This window comes from Vipera ursinii (genome assembly GCF_947247035.1).
Source record: "Vipera ursinii genome assembly, chromosome: 1".
Taxonomy (NCBI): Eukaryota; Metazoa; Chordata; class Lepidosauria; order Squamata; family Viperidae; genus Vipera; species Vipera ursinii.
Window position 1 is genome coordinate 119,964,690 of NC_139512.1, and position 18,066 is coordinate 119,982,755.

The 18,066-nt window shown below is 41.9% G+C and overlaps 1 protein-coding gene across 1 annotated transcript; it reads left to right on the forward strand.

The window, feature by feature from the left end:
* The first annotated feature begins 842 nt into the window (after positions 1-842).
* On the forward strand, positions 843-17,546 carry LOC310632717 (aspartyl aminopeptidase-like). Its single transcript, XM_083350105.1, has 5 exons — positions 843-1,244; positions 15,158-15,197; positions 15,820-15,921; positions 16,448-16,615; positions 17,132-17,546. Exons 1-5 carry the CDS (start codon positions 1,012-1,014, stop codon positions 17,180-17,182), a joined length of 594 nt encoding a protein of 197 aa, XP_083206231.1. The 5' UTR covers positions 843-1,011; the 3' UTR covers positions 17,183-17,546.
* Positions 17,547-18,066: the final 520 nt, after the last annotated feature.

Below are 18,066 nucleotides of genomic sequence, written 5' to 3' on the forward strand. Positions count from 1 at the left end.
AGGGAATAATCGTGCCACTTACATGTGGAAGTGAAAGTAATTGCACATTTACACAAACAGAGCATTAACATTTAACAGCATCTTTAGAAGGACAGGAGACAAAGCGTACAAATTGAAAGATTTGGAGGAATTTAACAAATCTAGTTGGCCAACTTAGATACAGGTCAGCATTTTTTAGCAAATAGTATCTATTATTTACAGTTTTATTACCCCCTTACTTCTACCAGTGCAGTGAATTTCTGACATAGAAGTGGGTAGTATTAAGAATTGGGCTCAGAGGAGTTGTTTCTGTACTGTAGCTACAAAGAGCTTAAAGGAACTGGAGAGAAATCAAAACACTTATTTTCCTAGGCTGGTATGTTTTTCCAGATGGGCATTTTGGAAGAACACTTAGTCAAGACTTACAAATAGACTTCCTCATTGAGTGGGAGGTCTAATTCAGGTTTCTTCTTGTATGAATGATCTAGCTATGAACTGCAGATCCTTCCAGTCCTAGGCTTTAATCTTCCAGAAGGTTCAGCATTCTGACAGATACTAACTCATAAACCCGGGAGAAAGCCAGCAGAAATTATTTTTGAAAATCCTTAGGTGTTTCCTATCTCATCTCTTCACCTTGGTCCCTTGTCTTTTCAACCCTTTGACATCCAAAACTGATAGAGGTCCTAGCTGGTGATGCAATGAGTTAACTAGAGTGGGACCAAATATTTCAGCCCGGGAGTGGAGGTAATTTAAGGAATAAAATGAGTTTCTTTAAGTCTCGTCTCTTACACCAGTCCCAGATTGTTCTGATTTAGAGGATGGGGTGGGCATTTAAAAAAGAGGTCTGAAGCCCCCACCCAAAGGAAGATTTAAAAGGTGGATGTCAGAAAACAGTGCACAAGAGTAGCACGTTGCCCACAGTAACCATATCAATCATAAGGTAGGAGGATTGTGGACAAAGTAAGCTACAGATAAGAAGTGGCAGCAGAACTGGAAGTGGTAAGAGGGGATAACGCTGATGTCCAAATTGGGATGGCAATTAAAATTCTGGTAGCATCAAAACGCTTCTTGATACTTCACCTTTTGAATGCATCTTTGTGGCAGGTTGGTTCAGAAAGCGCTCAAGGGGCTGCATCCCTCCTCATGGAGCTTATTCTTCGTCGCATTTCAGCTTCGCCTCAGAACCTTACAGCATTTGAGGAAGCAGTGCCCAAATCGTGCATGATCAGTGCAGATATGGCTCATGCGGTGCACCCCAATTATGCGTAAGTATGTTACTAAGGGAGAGTGTGAGATAGTGTACTGGGGCTGGGGAAGTATGTCGTTCAGTATTGGACATTCTGATATACAGTGCTTTTTTTGTAAAAGAAAAAGGTGCCGGAACTCACACATGTCATACAACCCGCCTTGCCTACCCTACAAGGTTCCATCCAAAAAAAGGTGCCGGAACTCCATTCTGAGCGTTCTATGAGAAGAAAAGCCCTGCTTATATACATTTTGTTACAAGGTTGCTTGCTGCTTTCAAAAAACCTATTTTCATTTGTTACGCACAATTCCATCCTTCAGATTGTATGAACCTTAACAGGGAAAACTACTTGAATAATAAAACCCTCAGACTCTCTTGTAAGCTGCCTGTTGTACCTTTTCCATATCTGAAGAGGCAAAGGGGTATTTAAAATCTCCTTATCACTTTGGGGTTATTTGTATATCACGGGGTAGAGGACTGATACTCCTCTTCAAATTATAGACGATTCCCCAATATAGGTATGTATGTATATATGTATGTATACATGTATGTATGTATGTTAGGCATATGGTGTTAGCCTACAATGTTGGGTTGAAAATATATTAACCATAATGCTATGGCTTTAAGATGTTAATTGGCCAATGGGTGTGTAAGTGTTCTCATGGCCATAAGAGGAAGCTAGGAACGTAGCTTCTCTCTCTCTCTGAATTCACTGATCTCTACTGCTACTGTTTTTGCTCTGCTGTTGGTTTACTACTGTTGTAACCTGAACTGTGTATTGACCTCTGGACCGGTAAGAAGACTTTGTAGTTTTGGATTACTATTTGGACTTTTGCTATTGTTTATGACCTGGACTGTTTATTTTTTTGACTGTGCATTTTTGTTTTTACACCACCCTCAAAGTAAACTACTTTTTACTTTTTATAACTCAGTGTATTTCTGTGTGTGACTTTTACTACTCTCAGTACCCTTCCTTGTCTGTGCAACTCTTTGGTAGCACAAGGAGACCTCTGCACAATAAATTCCTTAACACTGGTTATGGGCCCAGGCCTGTACTGAGAGTAAGTACACACAGTTTTTCTAGCTGAGTTTGTGTTAGCTATTTTGGTGTAAAATGGCACAGGAACTGTTGTCAGGCATCTCCTGGATAACCCGGTTGTATGGGACAAACTATGTTTCCTGGTCCACGAAATGCTGCTTGCTTTTGCGCAAGGAAGGACTATGGTCTGTTGTAAATAACCCACCAGATACTACTGCTTGGGATCCAGATGATGAAGAGGATGCAAAGAAGTTAGACGACTTTAAACGTAGCAATGAGAAAGCTCTTTGCATTATTGGGCTAACACTGAATGACCAGCAGTTTGTCCATATTCGTGGTGAGGAGTCTGCTGCTAGGTGTTGGGGCGTTTTGCGAAGGCTTTATGTTCGAGACAGTGTGGGTGCACATATACACCTTACACGTAAGCTGTTTAGGGCTCGTCTGCAGAAGAATGGAGATATGCTGACCCATTTAAACTACATGAAGGCAACTTTTCAAGAGCTTCATGAAAAGGAGCTGATTTTTTCAGAGTTGCATCAGGTCTACATTATTTTGTCATCTTTGGATGAGAGTTATGATGAGTATGTTTCTTCTTTGGAAGTCCTGACCAGAGAGGAACTGACATTGACTAACATTACTGGGAGACTGCTGGAAGAGTCCAGAAGAAGGCGTGACAGAGACCAGCTGAGAGAGACACAGTCACAAGAGGAGCAGCCATTTACCACTGCTTACAATCTCAAGAAATGTTTTTCTTGTGTGGCTAGAGGGCATATAGCCAAATTCTGTAGGAAGGGTAGAAAACAGAATGTGAATAGCAGTGGGAAGGCTAAGAAGGGCATTGGTTTGGCTATTTCTGGTGAACCAACATCCAGAAACAATGAATTGTGGGTTGTTGATAGTGGGCTTCACAATGCATTACTAAAGTGAAAAAGAGGTTTATTAATATGAAAAACAGCAACCAATATGTTTCACTAGCCAACGGTTGGAGGATGAAGGCCTCTGGTGAAGGTAATTCCTATTGTCCATGCATTAATGAACAGTTACCTATGTTATATATACCTAAACTAAGATTCAACCTGTTATCTGTAAGGGAATTGGTTAAAGTTGGGTTTGTGGTAACATTCAGAGGGGAGCAATGCACTATTGAGAGGAATGGAACCTGTGTAACCGCTAATTTGAAAGATGGTTTATTCGTTCTCACAAGTAACCAGGTTAGTACAGTTAAAGCTACCTCAATATGTGAGAACAAGAAGCCACATAATGAATGCATACATTTATTGCATAGGCGGTTAGGGCATGTAAACTTTAACTCACTACGTAAAACAGTTGAATTAGTAGACCGAATTAAACTGAAGCCATGTAGTAAGTATTTGAATTGCAATGCCTGTAATCAGGAAAAAAGTAAGGCAACTCCTGCAAACAGGTTAAATGGTTTCAAAACAACTGTTCCTTTGGAAGTTGTGTTTGCTGAGTTAATTGGACCCATGAAACCAAGTTTAGGAGGGTCATGTTATGTTTTAAGTATATTGGACCACTACTCTCGTTATGGTTTTTGTTATCTGCTTAAGTCAAAGGCAGACACTTTCCAACAATTTGCAAACTGGCTGAAGTTTGTAGAGAGAAAAACAAAGAGAAAGGTTCAGTGCATAATTACTGATAATGGTACTGAATTTACAAATAAGCGTTTTGTTGATATGCTAGAATCAGCTGGCATTGAGCATAAACGTTCAGCCCCTTATAGGCCTCAACATAATGCTTTTGTTGAGAGACGTGGGCAAACGTTACAAGCCATGATGAGAACCATGTTACAAGATTCTGGCTTAACAGATAGACTGTGGGGGGAGGCAGCAAAATGTGCAAACCATGTTCTGAATTTAGTTGTTAATACTTCTACTGGTAAAATACCATACACTATATGGCATGGTAGAAGACCAAACCTTGATTACCTGCACACGTTTGGCACCCCAGCTTGGGTCCACATTCCTGCACAACTCAGGAGTAAAGGCCAACATAGGGCTAGGCAATTATACTTCGTAGGTTACGAAGCTAACCATAGATCCTATCGTTTCTGGGAACGAGGTACAACTAATGTATATAACAGTGCGAGTGCAAAATTCCTTGAGCACGTTGGTTGGGATAGGTTAGAGCAAGAAACTGTTAATACTGATCCTCTAGTGTTTGAGGACTCCCATGATAACGTAACTAGTAATGATAATACTTCTCCTGTAAATATAAAAGATGAAGAGGAGATAGGGGAGATTAAAGATGAAACAGAGGAAGGAAAGGAGTCAGAAATTCAAAGCCCTGTAATTCCTTGGCGTTCAACGCGCATCAGACATCCACCTGATCGCTATGAAGCTAGTATATGTCAAGTTAGTTCAGTACCTTCTAACTATGATGAGATCAGGATGTATCCTGAAAAGGAACAGGCATCATGGAAAGCTGCAATGAACAGGGAGTTGAAGTCTTTGCAGGATCTTAAAGTTTATGAGAAAGCTAAACTGCCACCTGGTGAACAAGATCTAAATATACTGATCTTCGTTATTTAAATGTCAGACAATGTGTCAAAGATAAATTAATACAGCTAGAGTATTGTTCATCTGATGTAAGTATTGCAGACCATTTTACAAAGGTACAAAGTGCTGTGAAACACAATGCTAATTGTGAAAGAATGTGCATAAGATTGTAAGAGTTATATATTATTCTACCCAAAGGGGAGAATGTTAGGCATATGGTGTTAGCCTACAATGTTGGGTTGAAAATATATTAACCATAATGCTATGGCTTTAAGATGTTAATTGGCCAATGGGTGTGTAAGTGTTCTCATGGCCATAAGAGGAAGCTAGGAACGTAGCTTCTCTCTCTCTCTGAATTCACTGATCTCTACTGCTACTGTTTTTGCTCTGCTGTTGGTTTACTACTGTTGTAACCTGAACTGTGTATTGACCTCTGGACCGGTAAGAAGACTTTGTAGTTTTGGATTACTCTTTGGACTGTTGCTATTGTTTATGACCTGGACTGTTTATTTTTTTGACTGTGCATTTTTGTTTTTACACCACCCTCAAAGTAAACTACTTTTTACTTTTTATAACTCAGTGTATTTCTGTGTGTGACTTTTACTACTCTCAGTACCCTTCCTTGTCTGTGCAACTCTTTGGTAGCACAAGGAGACCTCTGCACAATAAATTCCTTAACAATGTACATGTATATATGTATGTATACTCGAAGTACGAAGAGCTTCCATTCTGTGTGACCTCACATTCCTACGCAACTGTCGAGATCAAAATTTAATCCCCACATCCTTCCAATTGAAATTCCACTCCAACTCTGCAGCCATCAAACGCATCCTGATAAGAACCGAACTGGCCCTAATCAGAAATGAACTCCAGACAAAAAGATTCCTCCTGGACCGAATCAACAGAGACCTCCTCACACTCCACCTCAAACTCAGCAACAAGATCCACCCCACACTTTGGGACAAATTCAAACAAATTGCTGTCTGGAGAGCTGAAACAGAGACTGCCTACAAAACAGACACACACACCAATAAACTCCGAAGACTAAAGGAACGCCAGAAACAAACCCCTCCTCTCTCACAGCAACACATGAAACAAACTGTGCACAACATTTCAGATAGGATTCTCACCAAAGCTGAAACCAACGTCCTGTCTAAAGGATTTAATTTTGCAGTCGCTCCCAAACACATTCCCACGGAAACCATTATATGCGGAGTCGAATCCAGCCTGACCAAAATTAACCCTGACGCCAACAAAATCAGACTCGAAGTTACCAACATCCTCTGCACCAGCAAACCACCCAAAAGCAACTTACCCAAAGAGGAACAGACAGCACTACTTAACCTAAAAAAAGACACCCGCATAATCATTCTGCCAGCAGACAAAGGCAACGCCACGGTGGTAATGAACTCATCTGACTACCATACCAAATTATCCAACCTACTCCGAGATTCCACATACAAACTCCTCAAGACAGATCCCACCACCTACCTGGAAGAAACCACAAAATCCAAAATAAAAGCCACCCCCATCAGTGAAGAGATCCAGCAAACAATCATTCCCAGAGAAAAATCATCCAGATGTCCCAAGCTCTATGGTCTCCCCAAGATACACAAAGAAGGAACCCCACTCAGACCCATAGTCAGCTCCATAGGCTCACCTCTACAAAATCTAGCCAAATTTCTTGCCAAACAACTACAGCCTTACGCAAATTCCATCACCTCACACGTACAAAACTCATTCCAATTCATAGAGATCATAAGTAAACTAAACTTACAGCCCTGTGACCTACTTGTGAGCTTCGATGTCATATCCCTCTTCACCCAAGTGCCAATCAAAGAAGCCTTCACAGCTATCCTAAATAAATACAACCCCCCAAAACACATCCTAGATCTGACCAACCACTGCCTATCAAACACATACTTCATCTACAATGGACAAAGATACAAACAAATGGAAGGAGCACCCATGGGATCACCCCTTTCACCTGTCATCGAAAACCTCTACATGGAACACTTTGAAACCCTCGCTCTAGAAAAATCCAACCACAAACCCAAACTCTGGCTCAGATACGTAGATGACACCTTCGTAATCTGGCCACACGGCAAAGAAAAACTGGATGACTTCCTCACACACCTCAACAGCCTACACCCCAAAATACAATTCACCATGGAAACAGAAGGTAACAATCAACTTCCCTTCCTTGATGTCTTAGTCTACAAGAAATCCAATGGCTCCCTAGGACACACTATCTACCATAAAAAAACACACACAAACCGCTACCTGAACGTACTCTCACACCACCACCCAGCACAGATCAACTCCGTAGCCAAGACACTCATCTCCAGAACAAAACACCTAGCTTACGAACAACACCTAAAAACCAAACTACACACTCTCACTAATGTACTAACAGCCAACGGATTCCAAATAAACATCATTACCAACTTAATCCGAAGAGAGACACCCACAAAAATCCAAGACAGAGAACAAAAAAATGGCAAAACCCTCCTCCCATACTTAAAAGGGACCACAGACAGAATCAGCAAGATCCTCCAAAAACACAACATCAAAACAGCATTCTACACAGACAGAAAAATATCCACCATCCTAAGAAACCCCAAAGACATAATTGGGTTAGAAAACCAAGGAGTATACGAAATCCCATGCCCCACCTGCCCCACCACATACATCGGACAGACCAACAGAAGAATAAGTGCACACATTGAAGAGCACAGGAACTCACTCAGAAAGGGAGAACAAACTTCATCCCTGTTCCAACACTTTAAAGCCACGGGACACGAAATTGATTTTAAAAAAACCAGAACTATTGCCAAAATTGAACATTTTAACAACAGAATAATCAGAGAAGCCATCGAGATAGAAAAACGCCCCCACAGCAGGAACAAACGAGATGATACCTCTCGCCTACCAGCCATTTGGAAACCCGCCTTGATTGACAGATTAGTCCCAACCACCAAGAATGATACCAGACCCAAACTCATGATAACATCACATGACATCAACACACAACCATTCAAAAAGCAAATCTGAACCCACAACGATAACGACACACAACCACAAAACAGAAACCTAACTACAGCTGCAACATTAGCCACTTTAAACCCCTCCAAACCACATAATAAGCAAACTGACACCCACTATAAAAATATGCCACCACCACAAACACGGAGCCGAACAAAAGCAGCACAACTCACCAGTTCAGGTCTAAGGCTGGCAGCTGAGACCAGCCCATCCACTCAAAACACATCCCCACCCAATCAGAACACAGCCCCCATTCAAAACACACTCCCACCCAATCAGAACACATCTAAGCCCCCCCCCAATCAGAGCACACCTCCACCCCATCAGAACACAGCCAAGCCTCCACCCACAGAACACACCCCCTCTGGCAGTTTAATAAAGAAGAAAAAACAGCCACTATCACACACTTCTCCCAGAAGAACGAAGCTGAAGTCACCAGCCTGAGGATGATGGATGAGATTTCGTCAAAACGTTGCCCTGATACCTCCAATTCTACGTGGGGAAAAACCCGAATGACCAAAGATCTACATATGTATGTATGTATATATTTAATTTGTATGGGAATCCCTATCTTAAAACAAGAGACTATACGTATGTATATATTTAATTTCTATAGGCACCCATATCTTAAAACAAGTGATTATATGCGTGTATGTATTTAATTACTATAAGCACCCTTATCTTAAAACAAGTGACTATTTAATTTCTATGGGAACCCATATCATAAAACAAGTGACTCGGGGCAGCAAACAATCATAAAACAGAAACAGTTCCAATATCATACAAAAATAAATATAGATGGCAAGAGGGGAAAAACCATCATCATAGATGTCAATATATCCAGGAAATGGGACCCTTCACCCACTCGGGGGCCCAGGGACAAAGCCAGGCCTTCAGGTCCTTATGAAAGGCCAACAGGGTCAGTGTCAGCTCTGAGGGAAGAATGTTCCAGAAGGCAGAGGCTACGGCAGAAAAGGCACATCTCCTAGTCCTCACCAGCTGACATTCCTTGTGTGACAGAATGCACAGCATATCCAGACTATTGGACCGAATTGAAATCATTTTGTTCCTGGGTTTTGGTTTCCTTTGAAAGTGGCTAACTTTTGAAAAGTTGGCGCTGCCTTGGGAGGGGAGGCGATAGACGGCTGAGCCTCTTGTTGTTTTACAAGCCTCCTGCAGCGATATTCTGCCGTTTCCAGCCTCGGAGAGGCTGGGAGAAGCGGAGGGGGCATCTTCGGAGGCGAGCTGTGGTGCAACCACCTCTCTGGAAGAAAGAAAGCACCCCGAGGATCTGGAGGCTTGAAAGAGGGCTGCGGTTTAGCAGCCCCGAAGCCAATGACTCGGCAGTTTGAGAAGAAGCGGGGAAGCGAGAAAGAGCAAAAGTGAGTTTAAAGACTTTCCGAGCAAGCGCGCCGGTGGGGCGCTAAGCAGAAGTGAAAGGAGCGGCAGCCAGTTAACAGGGGTGGTTTTGTCAACAATTCTTTTTTACCACTTTTGTTTTCTGCTGCTGTGGATCCAAATGCTGATCAGAGGCTTAAATGGACTTGTTTACGAATATGACATGATTGGTGGAAGCTTCTTCTCCCCTGAAAAAGCTAGCGTACTGATTTACGGACTTATAGAAATTCTGCTCTTAACTGACGGATATTGATGTGACTTTTTTTTTAACCTAAAGAGTGGAAGTGAAATTTATTTACAGAACGGGTTTAGATAAGTTGTGGCAGAAGACTTATTAGAAGGAAGTACGGGGTTATTGGTAGTTTAGGTGTTGGCCCTGACAAGTTTGTGATAAAGTATCTGGGAAGGATACTATACACCTGTGGTGTATAGTAGTGTGGAGAAACCTCCTGGGACAAACTGAAATGTCTTTAACGACAACATCAACTAAAACCTTAAAGAAGGCCCCCTCCTTGACAGCAGCGGCCTCTCTGGTTACGACGCCACCAGGGGTTAGGAAGTTGATGGAGAGCTTATCGGCGACAGAAAAATCTGCTACAATTCAAGGGATTTATACGATGCTAAAAAATATGCAGGATATAATGGAGAGGAATTTCAACAGCCTGAGGGCTGAGTTGGGGGACATGAGAGAGGAGATGAAGGAAATTAAAGGAAAATTGGGTGTAGTCCAGGTGACCCTGAATACGCATGAAGAGCGAATAAAAATAGTAGAAAAGGACTCTGAGAATATGGAGAAGGGGATGGAGAAATGGGAGCACGGGTACATGCAAGGATCCAAGAAGCTGGAAGATGATATGGTGTACCTGGAGATGAAGAAAGTGGCCTTTTTTTTTGCGCTTCCAAAACGTGACGGAAGACAGAGAAGAACAGTTGGAAGAAGTGGTAGGAGAAATGATCGCAGACCTGATGGGGAAAGAGAAAAAAGAGGTTCGGTGCGATATTGATGAGGCCTTTCGAGTTAATACTAATAATACTAATAATACTAATAATACTAATTATGCCAGGTGATACAGCCTCCCTAGGGAAGTGCACGTTAGGTTTACCAAAAAGGCGCTTAGAGATGAAGTGATCTATAGAGCTAGAGACCAACCAATTCAGTATAAAGGCCGTCCGGTTACAATTCTTAAGCAACTACCAAGAAGGGTCCGAGAGCAACATCAACGCTATCAATTTGTTACTTCGCAATTGAGAAAAAAAGGTGTGGCATATAAATGGCTGCTTCCAGAGAGGCTCCTGGTGATGTTGGAAGACCGAAAGATAAAGATTGAGAGTCTACAAAACGCACAAGATTTCTATAATTTTTTTGTGGGACTAGCGATCAGGAGAGTGATGGAGAAGTGGAGAGTAGAAGTCAGAGGGAGGAGAGGAATCCAGGGGGAGCGGAGGGGGGAGGGGGGAGGGGGATGGAGAGGGAAAGGGAGAAGAATACAAGAGGGTAACTAGACAGACTACCAAATCTAAGGCCCCACGTAAGTTAGTATGTGTCAAGGGGTGAATTTTCTGATGCTCAATGTTAATGGTCTTAATGCTCCTGTTAAGAGAAAAAATATCTTAACTAGATTAAGGAAATGTGGAGCCGATGTATTATGCCTTCAGGAAACTCATATTAAGAAATTCCAAACTAATCTGTTGAATTATCCTAAACTAGGGAAATTATTTGTAGCGTTTGCTGAGGAAAAAAAGAAGGGTTGGATATGGTATGGTTGTCGGATGGGCTGCTATCTTATTCGAAAGATGCCATGATTTTGACGAACGAATGGGCGGATCACAACCTGGTGGCTATTACATTGATAAGGGGGAGTAGAGTGAGGAGTAGATGGATGATGAACCTGGAGGCTCTAAAGGATACGGTTTTTGTACAAAAAATTAAACAAGAGATGAGCCTGTTTTTTTTAGAAAATAGGACGGAAAGGATGCCCCTACGAATAGTTTGGGACACGGCTAAAGCTTATCTGAGAGGCTTGATAATAAAACAGATGGCAGTTAAACATAGGAAGGAGGAGAAAAGTAGGAGGAAAATTGCTGAGCAACTTACTAAGGCAGAGAAGGCTCTTCAGGTAAACCCACAGAAAGTGTATGGGAAGGAGCAAGTGGATTTTTGGAGGCATAAACTCAACCTTGTGGATCAAGAGAAAATAGCACGTCAAATTAGGGTGGCGAGGCAGAACTATTTTGAATATGCCAATAAGCCAGGGAGATGGCTTAGCTATAGAATAAGGAAAGAGAACTGATCAGTTAGAAGATAAGAGGGGGACACTGATAGGAGATAAAGAAGGGAAAGAAAAGATAGCGGCTGAGTTTTTTACAGAATTATATCAGAAAGAAAAGGTTCCTGAGGAGAGGATTAAACATTACCTGACGGAGTCAGACCTTCCTAAGTTACTTCTTAATGAGAAAGAGGCCTTAGATCAGGAGATAACAATAGCAGAAATTGAAAAAGCGGTAAGACAACAGAAATGTCAAAAAAAAACCCAGGCACTGACAGAATTCCTGCAGAATTGTATGAGGTATTAGTGGAAGCGCTTGGAAAACATATGAAAGATCTATTTAATGAAATTTTGGATAAGGCTATAGTCCTGCAAACTTGGTTGGAGGCAAATATTAGTTTGATCCCTAAGGATGATTCCCCTTCGAAGCATATTAAAAATTATAGGCCAATATTCCTTCTTAATTGAGATTATAAAATATTTGCGACAATAATTGCTGATAGATTAAAAATTTACTTAAACCAATTCATACATACAGACCAGAATGGGTTCCTCCCCACCAGACAAATAAAGGATAATCTCAGAATTATATTAAATGTTCTGGAGTATTATGAAAGCCGACCAGATAAACAATTAGCTTTAATATTTATCGATGCTAAAAAGCATTTGATAGGGTAAATTGGGACTTCTTATTGTGTCAGTTGGAACATATGGAGTTTGGGGCTAACTTCTGTAATATGAATAAAGCAATTTATACTAAGCAGGAAGCGAGATTGTTGATAAATTTATTTATTTATTTTTTATTTTTATTACATTTATATCCCGCCCTTCTCCGAAGACTCAGGGCGGCTTACAAGCTTAGCAGTAGCCTTCATTCTATGTCTATGCCTGCTTGTTAGGGCTTTCACACACACCCCAAGCGGCATTATTACAAAGTCAGCTTAATTGCCCCCAACAATCTGGGTCCTCATTTTACCTACCTCGGAAGGATTAACTTACAAATTTGATATCTGTAAGGGCACTAGGCAGGGTTGTCCACTCTCCCCACTTTTATTTATTTTAACCTTAGAACCCCTATTAAGAATAATAAGGAAAGATGAGGAGATTACTGGGCTTCAGATAAGAGACCAAATTTACAAACTGCAGGCGTTTGCAGATGATATGGTTTTTGTTTTGGAAAACCCTCTGGAATCCAGCACGGAATTACTAAAAAGGATTGAGGAATTTGGAATGTGGCCGGTCTACAAGTAAATAAAGATAAGACGAATATATTAACAAAAAATCTTTTGAATAGAAGTAAACAGATGTTAGAGGACACTACAGGGTTTAAAATTGTGAAGAAGGTGAAATATTTAGGAATTTGGTTGACGGGAAGATGTTCAAGTATTAGGGAGGATAATTATTCTAAATTACTGATACAAACAAAAATGGACTTGGGAAAATGGGGTAGGATACAATTGTCATTTTTAGGAAGGGTAGCCACGGTGAAATCTTATATTTTGTCGAAATGGAATTTTTCTTTTCCAGACAGCACCGGTTAAATTTTCGATGAAATTTTTAAAAGAGTTAGAGGGGGTAGTTTCTAGATTCGTATGGCAGGGGAAACAGCCCAGGATTGGGGAAAAAATGATGCAAGAAATCAATGAAAGAGGGGACCTTGGCCTGCCGAATTAGGAACTTTTAATAATAATAATAATAATAATTTTATTTATATACCGCCCTTCTCCCGAAGGACTCAGGGTGGTGAACAGGGCAAATATATAAAAAATACAAAAATACAAAAGTTAAAAGAAAATTAAACATATGCCCGACTAAAAACAGTAAATACAAATATTAAAAATGACTATAAAACCCAACCCATCCCCCATCAGGCCAGGCCGGCTTGTTCAAATAAGAGTCTTCAGATCGCGATGGAAGGAGCGAAGGTCGAGCGCCATCTGGAGCTCAACTGGCAGCCGATTCCGTAGCTCCGGGGCGCCCACAGAGAAGGACCTCCCCCTGGGGGCCACCAATCGACATTCTCTGATCGGTGGCACCCTGAGGAGGCCCTCTCTGTGGGAACGCACAGGGCGGAGGGAAGTTGGTCAATGTGACTTTATTATCAGGCTGCCCTTTTAGTTTGGGGCAAGGAATGGATAAGTTTAAGGAATAATTGATTGTTGAGTTTGGAAGGATTCGATTTGTTGCAGGGATGGCATGCTGCTCTTTGGCAGGAAGGTACTCCTCCAAGCAAACAGTTTACTCATCATTACATAAGGGATATACTGATTCGGAATTGGGATAAGATAAGGGCCAAGTACTATGCGTAAATTCCGTGTTGGTTATCAACCTTGGAAGCCTTGACCCATCCGACCCAACTTAAGAAGGGAAGAAGACCAACTTACAAAGAACTTTTAGATAGCAGGGGAGAACTCAAAACGCGACAAGATTTGGCTCAGCAAGGGTTTCAACTGGAGTGGTGGGCCTACCTGCAGATTCAGTCAAGGTATAAGAAGGATCTTAATGGCGGCGAGGATGGGGTATGTTCAATTTTGGAAGGCAAATCATACCCCGCCGGATGAAGCTATAATTAGGAGAATACTTGATTGTGCAGAAGCAGACACATTGACCAAGAGGTTGAAGGGTAAAGAAGAGACACCAGCATTTCTATCATGGAATAAATGGTATATTTGGATGGATAAAAGATTAAAGAAATGAGGGTGGCTTGGAGGTTGGTCAAAAATGAAGTGATATAGTTTTTGTTAATGAATAAGCTTTGGAGCTGGATAGTTATGAGATTTAGTGAGTGGAATATAATTGTCAGTTTAGATGTAGATACAAATTGATTTTTTTTAAAATGGTTTCCAATTTTTTTATTTCTTCATTTTCTGTATATTGTATGTTTTTTTGTCTTTGCTGGTGTATGGTGTGTGTTTTTAACATGAAATATAAATAAAGACTTATTTTTAAAAAAAAGAAGAAAGAAAGTGGCTAACTTTTTAGAACAGATCCATTTACTTATTTTCTAAAGGACTGAGCCAGGATTCCGGGCAGAGTCATGAGCAAGCCCTCTTTCTTCCAAAGCCTTGAAGTTGCCAAAAAGAAAACAGGTAGTCCTCAACTTAGGACCACAACGGAGCCCCGAATTTCCATCGTGCCAGTCAAGGCACTCAAGTGACCATCTTTATGACCTTTTTTTTCTTTTTGGTGCTGTCATTAAATACGTGGGGCAGTTGTAAAGCAAACCAGGTTATAAACTCTGCCATAACTTCAAATTGGTACTAGGCAACCAGTCGTTACGTGAGAACTGCCTGTATGATAAAAAGTCAACCTGAATACGCAAGTGGGTCCGTGCAGCCCTCCATGCCGTGCGCTTTCAAGCTTGAAACATCTTTCAGAACTGGTGCTGAGATGGCCTCCTTCCTCCTGTTGCTGATGTGCTGCAGAATAAAGTAATTTTATTCTAATCGTTTGAAGCACTTCTCTCTCCAGGCCAGAGGTTCTGTGCTAATGAAAGATCTCTGCACAGAGACTTCTTCCTTGGTTCTGTCAAAAAGGGCTAGTCTGTCTCATCTATTAAAAATGGTTTGAATGCTTTACGGGTGACAGCTCCTCTTTCCTTCTGTCCTGTGATCTTTGAAATTCAGGCCCAAGTGGAAGTGCTTACTATAGGCTGTTCTTTTTGCAGGGATAAGCATGATAAGAACCATCGGCCACAGTTTCACAAGGTAGGTAACACGGACTAGTTGGCCAGGGCGTGTTTTTGAAAGCTAGGCAAGCAGCACAGGAACAACTCACTAAGGGGCGGATTCAAATGCAAAACCCGTTCTTGAAATGGAGATTTCTTTTTCTTATTTGAGAGCCAGCTGTGGGAGTGCTCACAACAATGATAACCGTTTTGAATAGATTCAGGATTGGGGAGGGCTCAGGAGATACTCCATATGGCAGATGACTAGTGGAAAAGCGCTTTCTGGAGATTATGCTGTTGTTTTGGTGGCCTAGTTGTGGGAAAGTATACTAAAGGTAATTATTTTGATTGTTGGAAGCTATGTCTTCCTTCCTGTTGAGCAAAACAGTTGTGCTTCGCCCAGATGAAGAGATGGAAGGCGAGTTGGAGAAAAGCACACAGATAGGAAGGAAAGCTCTCTTTTTATATATTTTGTACCTTACATCAGTAAATTATTTATGTGAAGAGATGTATCCTTTTTAAGAGTTCAGAATCTGGTGGGAAGCACCAGTCGAACCCTTCCTGTTAGGGTGGAACAATTGCACATCTCAAGAAAGCCCAAGTAGAATTAACAAATAACAAATTTTCAAACTGGAAATTCAGTCTGGTGATTTGCTGTGCAGGGACCTGCTCTGAAAATAAACAGCAACCAACGCTATGCCTCCACTGCTGTCACGGAGGCATTGATTCGTGAGATTGCCACTCGTGTCAACGTTCCTTTACAAGTAAGCATTTTAAAAAGTAAAGATTCCCTTTATCCATGCACTTTCATTGGCATCACTACACAGACTCCCAGTCTAGCCCGTATCTCTGGTACTCCCTGGGGTTCTCTGTCCCAAGTACTAAGCAGGCCTGACCCACTTAATTTCCAGGCTTCCAGAAGGTTGGCTGCATGGTGCCAATGGCTGCATGGTGCTTCAGCCGTTACGAACTGCCACTGCGCTACATCACTGTACACTCCACTGGGGGCAAATCATCCTACCTGCCAGGAACGGGAGATAAGGCCAGGGCTTTATAGTTAAATGCTAAACGAAGGGCTTCTCCCTCTGAAGATGTTCCCTTTTCATTTGGCGGTTCAGTCCACATTAGAAACTTCAGCTTGATTGTAGAGTTGGACTGGCCAGTACCAAGGATCTGAGAACCCCATTCAAAAGATTCAGTTCTATAGCCTGCTCTCCCTCCTTCATTGCTATCAAAAAGATTTGTCAGCTGTCTGCTCTTTTTTTTCTCTCTCTCTCATGTCGGTTACAGGAATTTATGGTTCGAAATGATTCTCCTTGTGGCACAACCATTGGACCCATCCTGGCTTCCCGCCTTGGTTTGCGTGTTCTTGATATGGGTTGCCCACAATTAGCTATGCACTCCATTCGTGAGATGTGCTGCACCTCAGGGGTTCTTCAAACCATCACTCTCTTCAAGGTAGGCGACAGCTTGGGTGCTTCCGTCCTGGGAAGGGGGCTGAAGACAGCATGCAAAGTTACTGCCTCTTCTTTCCTTTGCCCTCCACCTCCCAGTGAAGACTGGTTGATCTAAGCACCTAGGTAGGGTAGCAAAGCCCTTTTGCAGATAAGCACCCTCCGATCAGGACTGGGGTAGCAGATTTGAGGGCGCGAAAGGAAAGAAGCAAATGGGTTCTTTGTGAGATGGGAGCAGGTCCTAATCCCTGCCTTCCTCCACTCCCAGTTCCTGGGTTGAGGTTTGGGCTTTGGTTCTTGTAACTCGCTGGCTCTTCTTTGTAATCTTGTCTTCATGTTGCCATGGCTACAATGGTGGCCTTGAATCAGTGATGGGTTTCCATGGTAACACTGTGCCTCACGATTCTCTGGCTGCCATGGTGACGCCATTGTATGTATTGATAGCTGCCTGCTTTTTTCCCTTTGAGAGCTGTTCTCTGCATCCCCTCTGACCCTGACTTCTCTCTTTTCTCCTTCCCAGGGCTTCTTCAATCTGTTTCCCACCTTGGATCAGGCACTTCTGAGCAGCTGATGGGCAGCCTGAATGCTGAAAGAGGCTCTCCCTTTTCCTTAGGCTGGATAATAATTAAAGCAGCTTTAATCCAGTGACCTCTGTGCAGTTCAGAGGCTTGCTGAGTTTTCATTTGTTTTTCTGTCTCGCTTCAGAACAGAAATTACCTCCTAGTCATATTTACACTATTATGGCTGAGCCCAAGAGGCATAAAATAACCTTTGAACTCTTTTTTTTCTGTCAACAGTAAGACGGTGAAATTTAAATACTGGGCCCCGGAATAATTTTAATTATTTCAAGTGGGAAGTAAAATTACAGATGACTTTCTGGTGTTGGTAAATGCCGAATGATGCAGATCTCAGTTTCTCCTTCCTCTCCCACACCTCCTGCTTGCACAGGCTGTGTGAAGATAGCAAGGCGATGCTGGCGTCTCAAGTAACATACGAAGGTCACGTATGCAGAACTGCTCCACATAGATTACGTTCCTAGTATGCAATCAGATGGTAATGGGAGGGTGAGGCTATTGCATATTGTACTTCTTTGCATATCTCAAAAACTTTAAAATATAGCTATGTGGGGAAAAGAGCAATCCAGAGTCACAAACCTGGCTGATACTAGCAGAAGTAGTGCAGCAAAGATGCTGGCGGAACATTTCCTGTCACTGTCACCCCATTCTATTCATCTGTTATCACAGAAGAGCGTTCCCCAACCTGATACTCTCTAGGTGTGTTGATCCAACTCCCTAGTTCTCTAGCCAGCAAAAGAAATAGATTTTCTGGACAATTTAGTGGTATCACGACCAGTTTATGATTGGTGTTTGTGACCTCTAGAAGATATTAAGTGCCATACAAGATTGAAGGAAAATTTCTATGACCTTTATGATTTTTTATTTTACCACTGTTGAG

Bases quoted from the DNA above. Each gene is read 5' to 3' on its own strand.
- LOC310632717 (XM_083350105.1), top strand. From the start codon at position 1,012: ATGGCAATTAAAATTCTGGTAGCATCAAAACGCTTCTTGATACTTCAC. The intron at 1,245-15,157 runs GTAAGTATGTTA...TTCTTTTTGCAG, and splicing joins GCGGTGCACCCCAATTATGC to GGATAAGCATGATAAGAACC. The intron at 15,198-15,819 runs GTAGGTAACACG...TTTGCTGTGCAG, and splicing joins ATCGGCCACAGTTTCACAAG to GGACCTGCTCTGAAAATAAA.